Genomic DNA, 21,671 nt, shown 5'->3' with positions numbered 1-21,671 from the left:
TCCTTTGATTGGGTGGACAACATGTCAGTTCATGCTGCACGAGCTCTAAGAGGTTGGAGGACGTCCTCCGGAAGTTGTCATAACTACTGTGTAAATCTATGGAACGGGGTGAGAACACTGAGCTTCCTAGGTTTTGTATTGAAGTCAATGTACCCCGAGGAGGATGCAAGCTAGTTGAGGCTACTGTCATGACTTTCCCTCCAAGGTGAGGATCAAAGAGAGCCCTCCTCTCTCTCTTGAGAGTGGAATGTCTGAGTGTTACAACAGAGAGAAGTGTTGCAGTATTTTAACATCAAAAGATGGGATATTGAAACAATATTTCTAAAATAAATAATGTGGGAAATGGTTGTTGGGGCTCCAATCAATAATCATGTCAAATCAGTTGTTGTTTTGTGATATCTTTAAGGATGGTTTAACTAAATAACTGTATCTCTGAAAGTGCACGCATTCAAGGGGTCAGGTTTACATCTAAATGTTGTTAAACTTATATGATTAAATATAAAACTCTTTGTGAAAAGATAGCAAGATGATTTTAGCCTTCGAAATGAGATAAAATTTGTCATAGAAAGTTTTACCCAGTCAGTAACCACGTCCACGTGAACACAGACATTATGTCAACAGGGTGGAATGCCCCATTTTTCCAGAGTGCATAAAAGGACTGCTAATGAAATTTACCACAGACCGAAAAATGTCGGGTCGCTGCCGGTGTGGTAAGTGATCCTAGCTGTACCCTGAATAATCAACCATTGAGACCAGAGAACGTGATGATTTGGTCCACACTTTATGAAATGGATTAAAAACTACAAGTCCAAAAAATGGTAAGACCCTCTGAAACTCCTGAGTGAAGAAGATGAAGACTACACAGGAACATTCAGTCTGCAGCTGTTTAAGTACTGTTAGCCTAGGAAACTTGGCCGAAGACAAAGCACAGTTTCCTTTCACCACCATAGAAACCTCTCAAAGATCTATTCTAACAAGCCTCTCTGAACACCGTGTGGTACATCTCTGGAGGAACCGTTCTAACAGACACTGTTAGACCTAGAAGCTAAAACCACAAAGGAGTCTCTGGTTGACAAACTTCTATCAAACTATTCTCCACAGACGGACCGGGCGATTTCAACAGAGAGATGACAAAGATATACACACGTAAATATATATACATTGCAATTATTTTCGAATGAGCGCTCGTTCATGTGCAAGTATTCATATTACTATTGTTAGGTTCTTATTTTTCAGAGTAAATAACTCGCGGACACTAGAAAATCTTTAACCAACTTTAATTCTTCCCAGAGGTTCTGTACAGCTGTAATCAGACAAACCAACATTTGTCCCATCCAGATATTTATATCCCACTTACGACACTCCCTCCCTCCAATCCTTACAATCTCTCCCTCTCCTTTACATGCCCCTCCCTTTTCATTGTGTACCAAGCCGCCATATCGTGTTAGTCCACTAAGGACTTCCCATTTTATTATGTTAGTAATCAACGTATAATCTATCCTGTGTGTGTGATTATGTCATTCTGTGTGATTATTTAGTTAGTTAGCAAATAAATAATTAAGCCAATTTGTGTATCGCTGAATCTGCATTTAGACTAGGGTTCATGCAGATTTGAAGTCAACAAGGTTCAGAACGAGACAGATATGAGGTAATACTAATTCATGGATGACTAACATGATAACGATATATTCTGATATATTTTTGAGTTAATTCGGAAAACGGTAACTCCTTAAACAAACTTTTTCCGTTGTGCCCCAAGTTACTAATGAGTTAATTGTTACATGATTCATTTAATAATTAAACTTAGTTAATTGATTTGATAAAATAGCCATCATCACATTAATGATAGTCACGTCACGACATTACTGTAGACCTTCAAAGCAAAGCAGTGTGTTTTAACCAATTATTTGGTGATGTGAATATACTTAGTGTAGTATTATCTGAAAAGTTTTTTTTCTGAAATCCACTAAGGAGGATGGTCCTCCCTTTCTTCCTTTGAGGACCCTCTGCTGACATATACGCATACCGGCACGATACAAACACAAATACATACACAAATGCACACCCTCACACACACACTTTTACACTCATCATATGCTGCTGCTACTCTGTTCTTTATTTTACTCTAATTATTACTGTATCTATCCGGATTACCTTGCCTTCATGTACATATCTACCTCAAGTACCTTGTATCTCTGCACATTGATCCTGTACTGGTACTCCCTGTATATACTGTAGCTTCATTCTTGTCTATTTTATTTGATTAATTTCATGTTGGTTACTATTTTATGACGTATCATTATTTTTTAAACGCTGCATCGCTGGGAAAGTTTCATAAGCGAGCAATTCACTGTAATGTCTGCGCAAGCTGCATTCTGTGCATGTGATGAATACATTTTGATTTGATTTATAGTTACAAATACTTACACACAGACGCAAACACGCAGGCAAACACCTCCCCAGATGCACACACATGGGTAAAGAATATATGAGCCGTAACATCTCGCAAATCCTTTGTTGGTATAAGCAGCCCATTGTGAAAGACGTCGTAAACACTCGCACACACACAGAGAGCATATTCTCACCTGGAGTTAGGTTTGAGGTTTTCAACAGCCAGATGTGAGCCGCTGGATGCACTGGAGGACCACCTGTTGTTAAGGACGTCATCGTATGAGGCACTGTGGACCATGTAGCCTGCAGGGGTCACACACAAGGCGTGGGTCAGGGGCCAAATGTCACCAGAGGTTAGAGAGGGGAGGGATCAAACATTGATCCATTTTAAAGTTTGAGAAGGAGAAATAAAATGTGTCCATGTTGGTTTTGATGTGTAGCCCAAGGTAAGGGTGGTCTGATGTTAGAGAGGAAATATTTCATTTGACAGGAGAGTGATTGGAGGCAGAAGAACGATCCCAACTAATTTGAGGTATCAGTGGTTTTAAACTAGAGACAGCCACAGTAAGTCACATTGTGGATCTGCCAACCACTACACATACAGAGACAATCTGTTTCTCTGTTTCTCACCTCTTGTTTTGCCTCTCCTCTAACACACAGAAGGGTAAACTTCCATAAAGCCCCAGGCCAGTATGTGAGTACTGAGGTCATGGAATGCTCAGATCATGCCACTCAGCCAGTGGAAACTCTACAAGGGCGGTGCTCCCTGCCACATCTAGCTCCTATGTGTTCATATTTTTTCTGGAGCCTGGCCAACACAGCTGGCTCAAGGTGGAGGGGAGGAGGAGGAGGGAACCACTACCACAGGCACCACTCTTGCTCTCTGATTGTGTTGATCCCTCTTTCTCTCCCTCTCTTTCATTTTTTCTCTATGACTATATTTTGTAATCAGAAGTGTGAAAACAGAAGCACTGTTGCAGCCTGTCACTCACTTATCCTTCTCTCCTCACTCTTTCATTCTCTCTCAACCCTGCTGCCTCTCTCTCCCTCTCTTTCTTTCCTCTTTACTTTACTCATCTTTCTGACAACGCAGCCCATAAGGGAATAAAAATGAGAAAATGTGAAATATTTCATATTGGCCAAATAATGTGTTAAGAAAATGCATTGCAACATATATTACAAAATGTATTTACAATGTATATATAAATGTATGTAAAATGTATATCACAATATATATTAAATGCATCGGGAAATGTATTTAACGTATTTCAAAATATAATCTGAAGTACATAGAATTTTTTTTAGAAAGATTTTGTTGGGTTTTTCTTTATTTTTTACTATTTTCTACATTGTAGAATAACAGTGAAGACATCAACACTATGAAATAACATATATGGAATCATGTAGTAACCAAAAAATGCATTTTATATTTTATATTCTTCAAAGTAGCCACCCTTTGCCTTAATGACAGCTTTGTACACTCTTGACATTCTCTCAACCAGCTTCATGAGGTAGTCACTTGGAATGCATTTCAATTAACAGGTGTGCCTTGTTAAAAGTACATTTGCGGAATTTCTTTCCTTCTTAATGCGTTTGAGCCAATTAGTTGTATTGTGACAAGGTAGGGTTGGTATACAGAAGATATTATGGCAAGAATAGCTCAAATAAGCAAAGAGAAATCACAGTCCATCATTACTTTAAGACATGAAGGCAAGTCAATGTCAAGAACTTTTAAAGTTTCTTCAAGTGCAGCCGCAAAAACTATCAAGCGCTATGATGAAACTGGCTCTCGTGAGGACCGCCACAGGAAAGGAAGACCCAGAGTTACCTCTGCTGCAGAGGATAAGAAATTACAGCACCTTTGATAGCAACCCAAATAAATGGATCACAGAGTTCAAGTAACAGACACATCTCAACATCAACTGTTCAGAGGAGACTGTGTGAATCAGGCCTTCATGTTTGAATTGCTGCAAAGACACCACTACTAAAGGACACCAATAATAATAAGAGACTTGCTTGGCCCAAGAAACACAAGCAATAGACAATAGACCGGTGGAAATCTGTCCTTGGTCTGATGAATCCAAATGTTAGATTTTTGGTTCCAACCGCCGTGTCTTTGTGAGATGGGGAGTAGGTGAATGGATGATCTCCGCGTGTGTGGTTCCCACCATGAAGTTTTGCACCGTGAAGTTTTTGCAGGTGTGACGGTGTTGCGGGTGCTCTGCTGGTGACACTGTCAGTAATTTATTTAGAATTCAAGGTACCCTTAACCAGCATGGCTACCGCAGCATTCTGCAGTGATATGTGGGACTATCATTTGTTTTTCAACAGAACACTGACCCAAAACACAACTCCTGGCTGTGTAAGGCTATTTGACCAAGGAGAGTGATGGAGTGCTGCATTAGATGACCTGGCCTCCACAATCACCTGACCTCAACCCAATTGAGATGGTTTGGGATGAGTTGGACCGCAGAGTGAAGGAAAAGCAACCAACAAGTACTCAGCATATGTGGGAACTCCTGCAAGACTGTTGGAAAAGCATTCCAGGTGACTACCTCATGAAGCTGGTTGAGAGCATGCCAAGAGTGTGTAAAGCTGTCATCAAGGCAAAGTGTGGCTACTTTTAAGTATTTCAAATATCAAGTATATTTTGATTTGTTTAACACTTTTTTGGTTACTAATTGGGACAATGGTGATTTTTTTCAAACAGATTTTCTTTAGGCGGTGACTTTAACTGTTGGTTAGACCCACATTTGGATCGATCCTCCACTAAACCTACCACCTTCTCAACCTCAGCTAGAGTTGTCCGAACCATTATGTCTGAATTCGCCGTCTCAGATCCTTGGAGAATGTTTAATCTATCTGGAAAAGCATGCTCTTTTTTTCTCAATGGTTCAGCACACTTTTACGTGCATAGACTACTTCCTTGTAGATGACAGGCTTCTCCATTCCATATCTTCATGTTCATATAATCCAATTGTTGTATCTGACCACGCCCCTGTTACTATGGAAGCAGCCTTTCAAACTGTTGACAATCTGCGAGTGACCGCCTTGGCGGCTCAATACTCAACTGCTCGGTAATGAACACTTTGTCAATTTTGTTTTGAGTCAAATCGACTTTCATGGTCACAAATAGAACCCCAAACATCTCTGCGTCTACTCTTTGGGAAACTTTGAAAGCTTATATCAGAGGTGAAATTATTTCCTGCACCACACTTGAGAACAAACTGAAAAAGGATAGGCTATCTATGTTAACACGCTGTATTGCCCAATTAGATTACATTTATGCCGTTTCACATTCTCCGGCTATTTATTTGGAACGTTTAACTTTGCAAGCAGAATTTGACACATTATTACCAGACCAGGTTACTGAACTACTTATCAAGTCTAGGTGCACTTACTATGAACAAGGAGATAAAGCCAGTAAATTATTAGCTCATTAGTCAACTATCATCATCATTTCAGATTCCTAAAATGTGTACATCGTCTGCGATATCATTAGACCCTAGGGGGATCAATGATGAGTTCAAGAGATTTTACCAGTCTCTATATACTTCTGAAAGTCATGTGGATGCATTGGAATTGGAGGATTTCTTCCACTCACTTGCTGTGCCTTCGGTCAGACGGGATTTGGTAAAAATAAATTAGAGCATGGGTGGGTCAGGTGTTCCATTCCTCATTTCAGAGTAAGGCAAGAAGTTGAAGAATTGTCGAATGCTGTCAAATCCCTTTAATCTGGGAGAAGCTCAGGGCCTGATGGCTACTCAGCAGAGTTTTATAAAAGGTTTATCTCCAAAATAGCCTCTATTCTAATTGAAATGTACAATGAAGCATTTGTAAATGGTGCTCTCCCACAGATTCTCACTCAGGCAACCATTTGTCTTATTCTTAAAAAAACAAAGACCCTCTTGATTGTGTATCATACCGTACAATTAACCTGCTAAATTTTGACTATAAAATTCTAGCCAAACTTCTGGCAACGGGTCTGGAAACAGTCCTCCCATCAATTATCTCTCCGGATTTATTAAAAACAGACACTCATTCTTCAATCTTCAACAATGATTTAATATTATATATAATCCTTCTGTCGCCAATACCTCTGAAGCCATTATATCCCTGGATGGGGAGAAAGCGTTTGACCGGGTGGAATGGAAATACCTTTTTTTACGCTCTAAATAAATTTGGCTTTGGCTCCAAATCCATGACTTGGATAAGACTTCTGTACTCATCCCCTCAAGCCTCTGTCAGGACTAATAACACTCAATCAGATTGCTTCCCTTTGCAACGATCGACACGCCAGGGTTGCCCTTTAAGTCCCTTACTGTTTGCCCTCGCCATAGAACCACTTGCAATAACACTTCGCTCCAACCCCCTCATCAAAGGTATAGTCAGATACGGACACAAACAAAAACTGTCTCTATATGCAGAAGATTTATTATTATACACATCCAACCTTTCTGTCTCTGTTCCTGCTGCCCATGCCACTTTCGCATCCTTCGGTCACTTATCAGGGTAAAAACTGAATCTCAGTAAAAGCGAATTGATGCAGCTTAATATGGCCGCATAAAATTCTCCTTTACATAAATTGCTATTTAAAATTGCTCACAGTAGATATATTTATCTCGGGGTACATGTCACAATCAGATTTGAAAACCTTTTTCATGCCAACTTTGCTCCTCTTTCAACCCGTACTAAGGACGATTTGGAACGCTGGTCTTTGCTACACCTAACCTTAGTCACAATAATTTATTATATTAAAATGAATACTCTCCCTAAATTCTTATATCTCTATCAGTGCCTTCAGATTTTTCTTCCCAATAAATTTTTCAAAAAGATCGATGGCCTAATTCTACCTTTTATATGGGACAAAAAGCCCTCTAGGATGCAAAAACAGCTTTTGCAGAGGCCCAAACCAGACGGCGGTCTAGCTCTACCGGATTTCAGATTCTATTATTGGGCCGCTAACATTAGGATCATTCAGTACTGGTTGCAGAGCAGAGAGATATTCCCACCCCCAATTTGGCTCGAGATGGAGGTCGCCTCGTCTATACCGGCATCTTTGTCTTCCCTCGCTCACTCCTCCATTACAGGCCCTTACTCCTCCTTCACCAAAAATATATGTGTCAAAACAGCATTGAAGATCTGGAATCATTTTCGGCGCCACTTTGGGTTTCAAACAACCTCTTCTTTGGATCCGGTAGCCTAAAACCCAGCTTTTCCGCCATCTATGGTTGATGGTGCTTTCTCAACATAGTCTAGTCTCGGTATTAAAAGATTCAGGGATCTGTATATTAACAATACATTTAGTACGTTTGAACAATTATCAGCTAAATTCTGTCTCCCCAGAAATACTTTCTTTAGGTTCTTACAAGTCCGGAGTTATGTCCACAGCAAAGAGGAAAGGATTCCCCACCCTTCCTGGTGAAACACAGTTTGACACATTTCTTCTCCCACTTTCTACTCTGAAAGGCACCTCGTCAATAATCTATCAAATTTGCTCACAGCAAACCATCTCATTAAACAATTTTAAATCCTCATGGGAGGAGGAACTGGGTGACGAAATATCTGATCAACTATGGGAAGGGGCACTCAAAAGGGTACATAGCAAACTCATTCATAGCATTCATAGCACACATAGCAAACTCATTCATAGGGCCCACTGGACCAAAGCAAGATTATCCAAAATGTACAAGAATGTGAACCCTAATTGTGTACAATGTAATCAGTCTCCTGCTAATCATGCACACATGTTTTGGTGTTGCCCATCTCTTGTTGGTTTCTGGAAAGACATCTTTAACACACTCTCAGAATTAAGCGGCACACAGATCGAGCCAGACCCGTTGCACTATTTGGGGTTTCCTTACCCACAATACAACTGACCAAAATGAATAAGGATGTAATTGCCTGTGTCACTTTGTTAGCGAGAGGATTAATTTTACAAAGATGGAAATCCTCTGCACCTCCTTCTCATACTCTTTGGATTAAATCCATTTTGAATTGCATAAAGTTGAAAAAAATTAAACACACACTCAATGGGTCTGTAGACAAATTCTATGCAATAAGGGCTCCCTTCTTTTCTTATGTTTTCTTATGGGGCGGCAGCCTAGTGGTTAGAGCGTTGGACTAGTAACCGAAAGGTTGCAAGTTCATATCCCTGAGCTGACAAGGTACAAATCTGTCGTTCTGCCCCTGAACAGGCAGTTAACCCACACTCTTAATTCTGAGAGTGTGTTAAAGATGTCTTTCCAGAAACCAACCTAGGCCATCATTGAAAATAAGAATTTGTTCTTAACTGACTAGTTAAATAAAGGTAAAATAAAAATGTTAAACAACTGCAGTTCCAGAGTGATGTATATTTACATATTAGTGATGTAAGAGGCCTGGTGCATACACGACATCTCAGATGTTAAGGATTGTATTATCTGTGCTTGTTGACCTATAACAACTGTATCAATATATATATATTTTTTCTCTTGTTTTTTTAAATTTTTTGGTATTTGTATGTTTTTATGTCTGTCTCTCTCTCTGTTTTGCTGTATTGTTGTCTTTGATGTGTTGAGTTGTTTTATATTATTACCAAATAACTTACAAGTGCAATTATTTAGTAATTGCTGGTGTTGAAAATTCAATAAACAAAGTTTAATTTTTTTTTTTAAATAAACATTGACCATCTAATACTCAAATTATAGTGTAAAAGCAGGTGAGCTGGTTCTACACTTTTTGTTTTGTGGTGAAAAACTGAGCGTGTTGAGCATAACACATCAACCCTGTTACCCATATTTTTCCCAGATGTGGTAAATTCCCACTTCCCACTTGGTTATGAACCGCTCACCATACACTGTAGAGCCATATAATACCACTCATTGGAAGGACAAAGCCTAGACCTACACGGTGACATATTGTGGAGCATTGTACAATGTATAATTTGTTAAAATCAATATTTTTTTTACAGCCTAGCGCCCGTGATACTAAAGGTACGTACTAGTCACACTTTTTATTACATTTTTTAAGAGGGGAAAATTTGTTTTTTCTAAAGTTGAACTTGTGCTCTTTATGACAGAATGTTAAAATTAGGTGACATCCAACAGATTTTTTTTTATACTCACCATCACAATTTAAATTACTTATATCACTGGCAAAGTTTTGGCTTGGTGACCCAAAAAATTGTCTCCATTGATCAATATGTAAAGAGTAATTTAAGAAGGCGAATTAGGAACCCCTTTGGCCACCCTGTAGACAGATGTCATAGCCATGCCTTTCTGGAATATTGTCAGGCATAACAAACAGTACATGCATTTGAGGAAATGTATGTACATGTATCTCTGGAATACCTTTTAAGGCACAGAATCCATTTTAGCAAAGACGTTAAATACTGTATATTGAAATGAGAGAGAGATCGAAATGGTGGGAAAGAGAGAGAAAGTGGTGCGGGTCTGTGATACTATGTGGTTTAGACATCAGAGAATGGCCAAGCCCACTCCAGGACTAGGAGCTTCTGTTGGCCAGCCAAAGGTAACACACAGCTTCTCTCTGGATGACTGAACCCATGTCTCTGACTGAAGCACTGATCACAAGTCACACTCACTACACACTGGATCCCTCGATCTATCAAATATAGTTTTACAGTACTCAAAACTCAGTTACTGACGTCTAAAACATTGGGGGTTGGGTGACTCCCTAAAATCTAACGAGCAGCTGACTAGTTAGTGTCACACCCTGATCTGTTTCACCTGTCTTTGTGATTGTCTCCACCCTCCCTCCAGGTGTCGCCCAGCTTCCCCATTATCCCCTTTGTCTGTGGCCAGCTTGTTTTGTTTCGTCTATCATACCAGTGGTTTTCCCTCTGCTCTTGTCTCACGAGTGTTCCTGTTTCCTAGTTTCCCCATTGTTGACCCTGAGCCTGCCTGCCCTGACCCTGCCTGCCATCCTGTACCTTTGCCCTTTGCCCCATCAATCTAGATTACTGACCTCTGCCTGCCTTTGACCTGTTCTTTTGCCTGCCCCTGTTCGAATAATAAACGTTGTTATTTCGACACTGTCTGCACCTGTGTCTTACCTTAAACGTGATAGTTAGATTATGTCTGCTGACCTGCTATGATCCTTTGAAAAGCATAACAAATGGGTCAGGATAGAAAAGTTATAAGTCAGATATAGGCTACCTTTACAGAGGCATCCCATTTCTGATATATTTTCCACTAATATGTCTTTTGATCAATCACATCAGATATTTTCACATCAGATCTTTTTAAGAGCTGATCTGATTTGTCAAAAGACTAATTAGTGAAGAAAGATCAGAATAATTGCAGCATAAGTGCACACTAACTGCTTGAAGCACTGACAGAATACTCTTCACACCTCTCACATTGTATCTACAGTACACCCCACTATGTGGCCAAGCTTGCTAGTCACCCTGCGTGACATTGTGGTCCACTCACCTGACACCATGTCATCCTTCAGTGGGATGGCCCAGTCCAGGATGACGAATGAGTGACAGCCTTCCATGGCGACCACCGTGATGTTGTGGGGCTTGTTTTTGGGCGGCTGTTTCTGATTAGTAGCCAGGCTGTCTTTCTTGAGCAGGTTTTCCAGGACGTCCACCTGTAGGTATTCCAGAGCCTCCGTCAGCGAGCACGGAGCGCCCGGATCCTTCTGGATGAAGTTCACATACGGAGCTGGAGAGAGGGATGGCAGGGAGGGATGGGAAAGCAGCAAGATGGTTGATCAATTGTGTACAATCTTTGCTGGGTTTACACACCAACCAAGAAACCCCTTGGGGGAGCACAATGTTTTCTTCGGTCTACATTTTTACTGAACACTAAAATTATTATGTTGAAGAGGCAGTGCAGCTAGATACATGTTTAAAAAAAAATACATTTCCACACTATGAGGTTGAAATTGTGAAAATTATGATCATGCCCAATCTGTTCAGGTGGGATGGAGTTTTTGGCCCAGATCATGACATCACAATCTGATGTGATCATTCTGACCAATGACCAGTCATCTTTTATTTGCTTATGTATCCTACTACTTTGAAGGTGTAGGCGGGGTAGGCTCTAGATTCTAATTTACCCTATTCACCAATAAGGGTTGTGCATATAAATATAATTTGCATTGACACGCCCACACACGATCAGACTGAGCATTTCCATGGCAAAAGGACACTCATGAAAATAATTTAATTTGGAGTTATTTTTATGACATGATGATTTATTCAACACACAGTGATGATTTTAAATTATTTAATAAAAAATACTGCATAGAGGTTTTAATACAAGAAGGCAATGTTTTAACATCTGCTGGTGGGCAATAAAGTCTCATATTACAATCTATTCCGTTTATAACTGAGTCTACTAGGGTTCCCTCTGTCAGGAGTTCAGGAGAAGTCAGAGTGGGTGATCTTGCATAGCATAACAGGTCGTGTGAGACCCCTGGTCCCATCCTTCTTCCCCATTGGGTGATTTTCTGTCTGTATTTTTGTTGTTCTTCGTGTCCGTGGGAGCTACTGTAGTGCCAGTTGGATCCATACACAGTTGTGAACACTTCCAGAACTCCCAGAATTCTCAGTATGATTGGGATGGGAATGGGAATTTGGCTGGACTCAGTCCCACCCCACCACACGACTCGGGACAGGCAACTGTAGCCAACAGACACTGTCCAACAGGGCTACAAGGTTTCTACTCTCCTTTTTTAAAGAATACAATAGATTTGAGAACGTTTCAACTACATCTAATAATGTCCTTACAGCTACATATCTGGACACTGATGTATGTGTCTGTCTGTGTATGTGCTTTTCTAGATGTATACATGTGTCTGTTTCCACATGGAATCTTACTTTTGAGATATTGTGTCTTGTATAGTGTTTCTATATCTATCTTTTGATCTACTACATTCTGAGGAAGTAGATGTAGTGCTCTTAACCCTTTCCTTTATGTTCCGGAACAGTTTGGAATCACTAAAATACTATTTAATGTAATTTTCCACCATGACCCTTCATCTACTTTCCTAAGTATGGGTCTCAAACTTATAAAACATGTCATTTAAAAGAAGAAAAAAAAAGTTGACCTGGTAGCGACATCCATAATGTTCTGGTTCAATTTGACCCGCAATTTGACCCCTGCAATTTGATCTTGACCTTGGTCTATATAACCTTTGAATGGTTTGTCCTAGAAACAAGCTGATTTCACATACTGTAGACCTATATCTTATATCACATACTGTAGACCTATATCTTATATCACATACTGTAGACCTATATCTTATATCACATACTGTAGACCTATATCTTATATCACATACTGTAGACCTATATCTTATATCACATACTGTAGACCTATATCTTATATCACATACTGTAGACCTATATCTTATACCACATACTGTAGACCTATATCTTATACCACATACTGTAGACCTATATCTTATATCACATACTGTAGACCTATATCTTATATCACATACTGTAGACCTATATCTTATATCACATACTGTAGACCTATATCTTATATCACATACTGTAGACCTATATCTTATAACACATACTGTAGACCTATATCTTATATCACATACTGTAGACCTATATCTTATATCACATACTGTAGACCTATATCTTATATCACATACTGTAGACCTATATCTTATATCACATACTGTAGACCTATATCTTATATCACATACTGTAGACCTATATCTTATACCACATACTGTAGACCTATATCTTATACCACATACTGTAGACCTATATCTTATATCACATACTGTAGACCTATATTTATATCACATACTGTAGACCTATATCTTATATCACATACTGTAGACCTATATCTTATATCACATACTGTAGACCTATATCTTATATCACATACTGTAGACCTATATCTTATATCACATACTGTAGATATAAGTTTATGTATAATTTCCCTATGTTGCTGAGAGGCTGATCAACACTAATCAACACTACCCCTTCAAGACAATTTGACCTTGACCTTTGTTCTAGAGACAATTGGTATTCTGTGCAGTAAAGATCTATCCATGATGATCACAAGGATATAAGTTTGTTTTCCCTGTGACGTTCAGAGGCCGAGGGACAGTGATCTGAATTCTAGCAAAACATTTCATAAATGTCATAAAAATGTATGTAGTCATTTGATGGATTTACGAATTTGGTACAGTATTCAAACATTTGACTTAACATTTTTTACAGTTGGGTCTATCAACTCAGGGGGGAAAACATATATGAAAGAGGACATTCTCAGCTACTGGAAAATACATTTTGAGAGGTTAAAATCATATATTTATGAAATTGACCCGGAACATAAACGGTGTAGGCCAAATCGAACATAAGGGAAAGGATAACTTTATACTTTTCTTCCCTTTTGTAACACTCCATTGACTTACATCATACGCTCTATACGAGTCTTCAGATAACATGTGTCGGCCTGTAAAGAGGAACCCAATACCCTTTGTCTGGCGCCAGTACAGTTGACTGACACGATTGGTCAATTGAGTTAGCATGGTCAAACCCCCTCCAGATAGAGGAATGGTGGACGTGTCAGAAAGCTGGCTGCTGTGTTGGATCTGATATATTAAACTCGTAAATATGAGAGAGTAGGTCTCCTTGTTTGGCCGTCTGGGACCTCTCCTCTCACTGCTGATATCAGCGGGTTTCATATTTTTTCATTATTTCACTGTTATCCTTACTCTATTTCATTCTGTCTTAGGATTTCTATAATAGATGTAATGAGCTTCAGATGTGTTTGCTGTGCGTCCGCCGGCCTCGGCTCACGGGATAGTTTAGCTGGATTAGATGACCTGGTTCAGGGGCCAATGTTGTAATAACATTGTAATAATATGGTAATTAAGAAGACGTTCATCCAATGCTGTCAACACATAAGCCTACACCATATTCAGTACACATGGCTCTGGTGTTTCAAGCATCGTGCACCAGCCAAACAATTGGAACCAATTCTGTTCCAATTGGTGGTACTGCCCAACTCAGGGGTGGGCAATAATTCCGTCTCGAGGGCCACATCGGGATTGCAAAATTAAGCAGAGGGTTTCACAGATTTCTTTGCAGACCGATTTGTTCGTCAAAAGCAATTTGCGGGCCAGAATAAGGGCAGTTATTTGAAAATGTTATAATGGACCTATTCTACATAATTTCTATCTATTTTAAACGATGAAGAGTGACCTGTTTGTAATGATGTTTTTACACAAACCTCCCCCAGGCTGGATTGAATGGGCTCGCGGGCCAGATCCATTTGGGCTCGCAGGCCGGATCCGCCGGTCTAACCGATAAGTCTTGCTTGGAAGGCTGTCCAATGTCACTGACACTGACACACTCAGGTCCTCATAGTGAACAATACCAGTTAACACTGCTGTTACTGAGACCCGTCGGTTAGGGTACTGTCCAACTATGCCACGTCAACACATTCACATGGGAGATGTGAGTGCCGCTCCCTGATGGCTCAGCAGGAATGTACACATCATCATTAGGAGCCCAACAACCACCGAGAGGCTCCTTCATGAGAGACAGTAGGAGGGAGGGAAGGAGAGAGAGAGGGTGATGGGGAATCAGAGATGTTGGTTTTATTCCTGTTCAGTGTGTGGGGGTTTCAGTCTGTTTTTCCAGCGATAGGAGTGGATGTGGATAAAGCAGACAGAGGAGGAGACAGACGAGGCCAAAGCAAGCACTTTAGAATGGTAAAGAGACAGCAGGACGCTTCAAGAGCAACTGAACGTAGTAAGCAAGTTCTCCTTTTGGAAACAGCCTACGTAGCATTGATCTGAGTCAGAAACATTTATTCTAGTTTCAAAATTGACTACAAAGTGCAAATTGGGTAATTTTGGTCATACAGTCAGTCTCGTCCAAAACAGATTTGCGAGATATTTAGGAAAAAATGGCATGTCGCGGATTGAAAGGTACCGCAATAGCTTTCTTTGGGTTGGGTTTATTTCAATCCTGCCCACATGCCCACAGCTGGCAGTACCCAAGTAATCATTAAAATGGCGCACAGCTGCATGCGAACTGATCGTAATGCTCAGGGACCATCAGTAAATTACACAATGTACATGGGAAAATATTTTTAAATGTCAATGCCCTAAAAACCTTAAACCAACTATAACTTGTAGAAATGCATATAAAAATATTGAAAGCATTTAATGAGACAACTAAAAGGTGTGCAACATGAACATATTGTCTCATTTACATTGTGAAATGTATTGATGTTCCCTAACTAGCCCCACAGTTAGGCTATGCGAAGCCAATCCAACTTTGCCACTGTTGCCCATGTCATGTGGACCCTGAACTGTCAAGACCCTGGCCCTTACAATGCGAGTGGCTTTGGGAAGTACAAAGGCCTACAGTGCGACCATTAGTTCTAACAACAACATTCTCAACTAACTCCGTTGTCTCCAAATCTCTAACCTGTCATAGTGACACTTTACACACAGACCCAGTCCCATGTATTATGTACACCATGACCAGAGAAGGGGGTTCCTCCTTGCAGATGCAAGTTTAGCAACTCTAGTGTGTCTTTGTTCCAGCCCAGCACTAACACTAATCATGCTCTTCAATCTAGACCAGGGACCTGGATTAGTTCAATCAGCTGTGTTAGTATTGGGCTGGAACAAAACCCAGCAAACAATGCAGACAGCTTTCCAGGACCATGATTGACCGTTAATCTCTGCAAGAGAGGGTCCCGGAGGGGTGAAACAACATTAGAGGTCATTTCAGGATATCATCTGTTAGCTGAAAGAAGATACAACTCTGATGGTTCTGCCAGACCAATGCAAAGATGGCACTCCCTCACCTAAAGGGATTTTCCTTGGCCCAGGGGTAATCATGTAAATATAGGCGCTAGTCAAGAACTGTGAATGTATTTATGATGTGCGACTGAACGAGCCAAGATATAGAGAGCCAGAGTTCCTTTCTCCTCCGTGAAAGAAAACTGAACACACACCAAATAGGACTATAATTATTTATAAGGCTGAGACACACGTGTTGCACACAAGCGCGCACACACACACACACACACAAACACACACACACACACGCACACACACACACACACACACACACACACACACACACACACACACACACACACACACACACACACACACACACACACACACACACACACACACACACACACACACACACACTTAAAATGCGAGCACGCTCACTCAATCAAACACAAACGCATGCAGGTGTTTCAGCTGGATGCCTGGATGAACATTATTTATGTTACGAAAAAAAACGGCCTTTCTCTTTGGCATTTAGAGGGACTTCACAGAAGCTTCCCCCCATTATTTTTTAACATTTTTTAAATCACTCACTACTGTATGATAGAAGACGTTAAGCTCTCTTTAAACTGAGATCCATCATATAGATAAGGGTAATGGGGTGTGATGACAGGGTTAAGTTCTAAACAGTAAAGTCTAAATCCACAGAGGACAAGGTTAAGCTCTTAGACAGTGATGCTGAAATAACCGCAAGTGGTATGTTTCATCAACGTAGGGGAGAGATAGATAGTCTGTCAAACTCAAACACAAACAGCTCAAACACACTTACAAGCACTCAACCACGTACATTCACCCAATCAGGTACACATACATGCAAGCAAGCATGCTCCCACACATTGCGCATACTACTGTTATCCCTTTTCTCCATACCGTAGCCTACCTGTGAAGCGTTTCTTCCCGGTGAGGTCGAACTCATTGGAGGGGCTATTGTTGAAGGGCCTGGTGTCTGGTTCAGGAGTAGGGTGGTCTGTCGTGGTGGTGGTGGTGGGGGGCAGCGTGGGTGGCAGCGTGGTCTGCCACAACAACTCATCTAGGAAAAAAAGGGACACAAACTAAATCCAAATACCACTGAATTTAGTCTGTGTGACATTTTGTATGTAGCACTAGACTTTTGTAATTGGCATGTAATAAGCATGCAATAGCTCTTGAAATGAGTGTGATATCATTGAAAATGACCTTGATGTTTTTGTCCTTTTAAAAGGCAAGTTCTTCATGTGTAATGTTTTGCTGCCAATATTTTTCCATTCCTGAGGCACCGGCTTTTGAACATCATGCAGTAGATTACTGTAATGTTCATGGTTCTGAGCCTAACAAATGTGTAAGGATTAAGTCAGTGAAGTCATTCAAATCAATGAGTTACTTCCAGCAGCACCAGGCGTTCTGGCCTGTGGCGTGCCAACGGACCTCTGCATGACACCATCATGTGCCTCACACACAGCCTTGCAGGGAAACACTATGAATATATTGGGATGCAATTTGTCGAGTAGTGCATATACGAGCAATAGTTTCTCATGGCACTAATCAAACTATAACATCATGGCGTATGCTTACCAAACATAACGTAATCACAGTTCCTCCATTCACTGAAACCATGAATGACCATGCATTACCAGTATACCATAACATGACATGATACACTTGATATACTATATACAAAAGTATGTGGACACGCCTTCAAATTTGTGTTTGTTGGGAACATCATGAGATGGGTTTCCATGGCCGAGCAGCAACACACAAGCCTAAGATCACCATCCACAATGCCAAGTGTCGGCTGGAGTGGTGTCAATCTTTGCTGATTTTTGATTGAGATGTTCGACGAGCTGGTGTCCACATACTTTTGGTTATGTAGTGTAAATCATCACAAGTCATCATCACATGCAGCAACATCACAGAGCAGAACAGTACAGTAGAGCATGCCAGCGCATTCTCTCCGGGTTAGTAATGCAGTTCACAGACACTGTAGCGGTTGAGTTGTGTTGGCCAGATAAAACATCAGAAACACAGCCGATGATGGAAGGAACCCAAACCCAACCCAAACAAACACACAACCGACCATAGAAAATACCACAGGCAAGGAAACATCAAATAGAGGAAACAGTCAACAAACAGATGAACTGATAGATAAACATTGAAAGAAACAATGCAGGCAGGCAGGCCCAGCCCTACGGCTGTCGGTACGTAGCCATTACTCAGCCGGGTACCTTCCTCAATGGCTAAAGCATCAGACAACATGGCAACCATACCCATAGAGTCCGTTTCCAGTCCCGAGGATTCCTCTGTAGGAGAAGTGAGACAGGCTATAGCATGACCAGAAACCACTGTACATACACACACACACACACAAATATACACACATATAAACATGCAGCAACACTCACTTGTCTTTCTAGCTCCAGCACAAAGTTTCAAGTTGACGGTGGAAAAGAAAATGGTGCACTGTTTTGAGTTAAGAAGGAAGTATTTCCTCCATTATTTGTTCTTAGTCATCTCAATTGCCTTGTAGTAAACTCAAAACAACTGGGGATGGTTATTCCCTTAAACTTGCAAAAAATGAGAATTCCGTTGGAAAACATATGACCTATGGCTGTCTGCCTTTAGGTGCATGTTTGTTACAATAACCCCTATAAGAGCCTAATACTATGAATGTGTCTGAATGTGGGCTTTGTGTCTGTCCTGTGTTAATCCCTACGGAACACTTAGGTCTAAGCCATAAAAGTGTGTTTGGACGTGTAAGAATATTCGAAGATAAATACACAACGCAGAGGACTAAAGGTCAAGAGGGAATTAACCATCAATGGAAGATAGTTGTTTTTCTGTACTGGCGAATGAATGATCATTGGAAATAGTTTATTTGTCATGGGGAACTGAAGATGAATGGGTCAGGGACACGGGTAGAATTCCAGTCTGGGACATGTGATGTGGCAAGTTCTCATTGGTCTGAATTGTCTATACATTGAGCCTGAAACTGAATACTTGGCCATTGGCCCAATTTTACTGCAAGGAATTCTAATTGAACAACCACAGGCTAGGCTTGGGTATAAACTACATCCTGTCTCTTTGTTCAGAGGAGAAACATTGAGGCCAGGGATGAATGACCATCTACCATCTACTTTCCAGCATAACAACTATTGATTTGTTCTCTTTGAATAAATATATTTTTCTCCCCCTGATTTGCTTTGACATTCTGTGTTATAGAAGAATAACACAAATTGCTAACAAGTGTGTGTTAATTGTGTGTCTTGTGGTAAATATAATTGTGTAGTGAGACTAACTGCTTAGCTCAGGGAATGGGTTAGGGTGTGGCTGGTCCAGATGTGGCTGGCCCAGATGTGGCTGGCCCTGATGTGGCTGGCCCTGATGTGGTTCCCATCAGATCTGGACTCAAATACTATTACAAATAATAAAAATAATACATCTGTGCCTGACTGATGGCACCAATAGAATAGTCCCAAAACTGCAAACCCTGCCCATCTTCAGGCTGGTCTATCGACATGTATGGAGACAATTAGAATGCGACAAGTCTCACTGTTCAAAGCAACATTTAATTTATACTCCTGTGGAATGTCTGTAGACTGTCGCTACCACTGTCATTTTCCTTGCTGCAGGCAGATGAAAAAAGTTCAACTTTGACCCTGTTGCTGGGTCCGTTGCCATGGTTACCTGACTGAGACTGCAATAAGTGCACAAGTTCTAAAATTCCCAGGTAGAATGCCATGCTTTTATTTCGTCACAGTCATCGCACAATATTTTCTCTAATTAGCTTGCCATTAACTTGTAAATAATGATCTCGTTGTGAATTTATTTTCCTACAATAATGAATAAACATTTGCTAAATTTAAGAAGCTGGATAGATAGCTAGCTAATAAGCTAAAACTAAACCAAAACATTGTTTAGAAAGTTGATTTTAGTTACCTGGCTTGCTAGATTGACATATACAGCACGTTTGGAAAGTTTTCAGACCACTTGACACATTTTGTTACATTACAGCCTTATTCTAAAATGGATACAATCAAATAAATCAATCTACACACACTGCCCCATAATGACAAAGCAAAAAACAGGTTTTCAAAATATTTTGCAAATTTATAAAGAAATAAAAAAAACTGAAATACCTTATTTACATAAGTATTCAGACCCTTTGCTATGAGACTCGAAATTGAGCTCAGATGCATCCCGTTTCTTCAACTGATTGGACATGATTTGGAAAGGCACACACCTGTCTATATACGCTCCCACAGTTGACAGTGCATGTTAGAGCAAAAACCAAGCCATGAGTTTGAAGGAATTGTCCATAGAAGTCAGAGACGGGATTGTGTCGAGGCACAAAAAAAATGTCTGCAGCATTGAAGGTCCACAAAAACACAGTGGCCTCCATCATTCTTAAATGGAAGAAGTTTGGAACCACCAACACTCTTCCTAGAGCTTGCCGCCTGGCCAAACTGAACAATCGGGGAGGAAGGCCTTGGTCAGGGAGGTGACCAATAACCCGATGGTCACTCTGACAGAGCTCCAGAGTTCTTCTGTGGAGATGGGAGAACCTTCCAGAAGGACAACCATCTCTGCAGCACTCCACCAATCAGGCCTTTATGGTAGAGTGGCCAGGTGGAAGCCACTCCTCAGTAAAAGGCCCACGAAAGCCTGGTTTGAGTGTGCCAAAAGGCACCTAAAGACTCAGACCATGAGAAACAAGATTATCTGGTTTGATGAAAACAAGATTGATCTCTTTGGCCTGAATGCCAAGCACAACGTCTGGAGGAAACCTGGCACCCTCTCTACGGTGAAGCATGCTGGTGTTAGCATCCTGTTGGGGAGATGTTTTTTAGCGGCAGGGACTGGGAGACTGGCTATGATCCAGGAAAAGATGAACGGAGCAAAATACAAAGAGATCTTTGATGAAAACCTGCTCCAGAGCGCTCAGAACCTCAGACTGGGGTGAAGGTTCAACTTCCAACAGGACAACGTCCCTAAGCCCACAGCCAAGACAAATCAGGAGTGGCTTCGGGACAAGTCTCTGAATGTCCTTGAGTGGCCCAGCCAGAGGCTGGACTTCAACCCTATCGAACATCTCTGAAGATACAAAATAGCTCTGCAGCGACACTCCCCATCTAACCTGACAGAGCTTGAGAGGATCTGCAGAGAAGAATGGGAGAAACTCCCCAAATACAGGTGTGCCAAGCTTGCAGTGGTGTAAAGTACTTAAGTGAGAATACTTTAAAGTACTACTTAAGTTGTTTTTTTGACGATCTATAGTTGACTTTATTATTCATATTTTTTTTACAACTTTTACTCTTACTTCACTACATTCCTAAAGAACATTATGTTGTTTTTACTCCATACATTTTCCCTGATACCCAAAAGTACTCGTTATGTTTTGAATGCTAAGCAGGACCAGAAAATTGTCTAATTCACATACTTATCAAGAGAACATCCCTGGTCATCTCTACTGCCTCCTGATCTGGCAGACTCACTAAACACAA

At 40.7% G+C, this 21,671-nt stretch overlaps 1 protein-coding gene across 1 annotated transcript in view; it reads right to left on the bottom strand.

Annotated features, from left to right (window-relative positions):
- The window catches only part of LOC109900395 (fibronectin type III domain-containing protein 1), a 79,435-nt gene that overhangs the window by 17,808 nt on the left and 39,956 nt on the right, over positions 1-21,671 (bottom strand). The window contains exons 15-18 of the mRNA XM_031836682.1: positions 18,438-18,470; positions 17,075-17,224; positions 10,827-11,063; positions 2,586-2,694 (exon numbers count right to left, since the gene is read on the bottom strand). Coding sequence (XP_031692542.1) covers positions 2,586-2,694; positions 10,827-11,063; positions 17,075-17,224; positions 18,438-18,470 — 529 coding nt within the window. The remainder of the gene's footprint in view (positions 1-2,585; positions 2,695-10,826; positions 11,064-17,074; positions 17,225-18,437; positions 18,471-21,671) is intronic.

This window comes from Oncorhynchus kisutch, linkage group LG12, assembly GCF_002021735.2.
Source record: "Oncorhynchus kisutch isolate 150728-3 linkage group LG12, Okis_V2, whole genome shotgun sequence".
NCBI classification, from domain to species: domain Eukaryota; kingdom Metazoa; phylum Chordata; class Actinopteri; order Salmoniformes; family Salmonidae; genus Oncorhynchus; species Oncorhynchus kisutch.
Note: the sequence above shows the minus strand (reverse complement) of the source record. Positions and strands in the feature narration are given on the sequence as shown.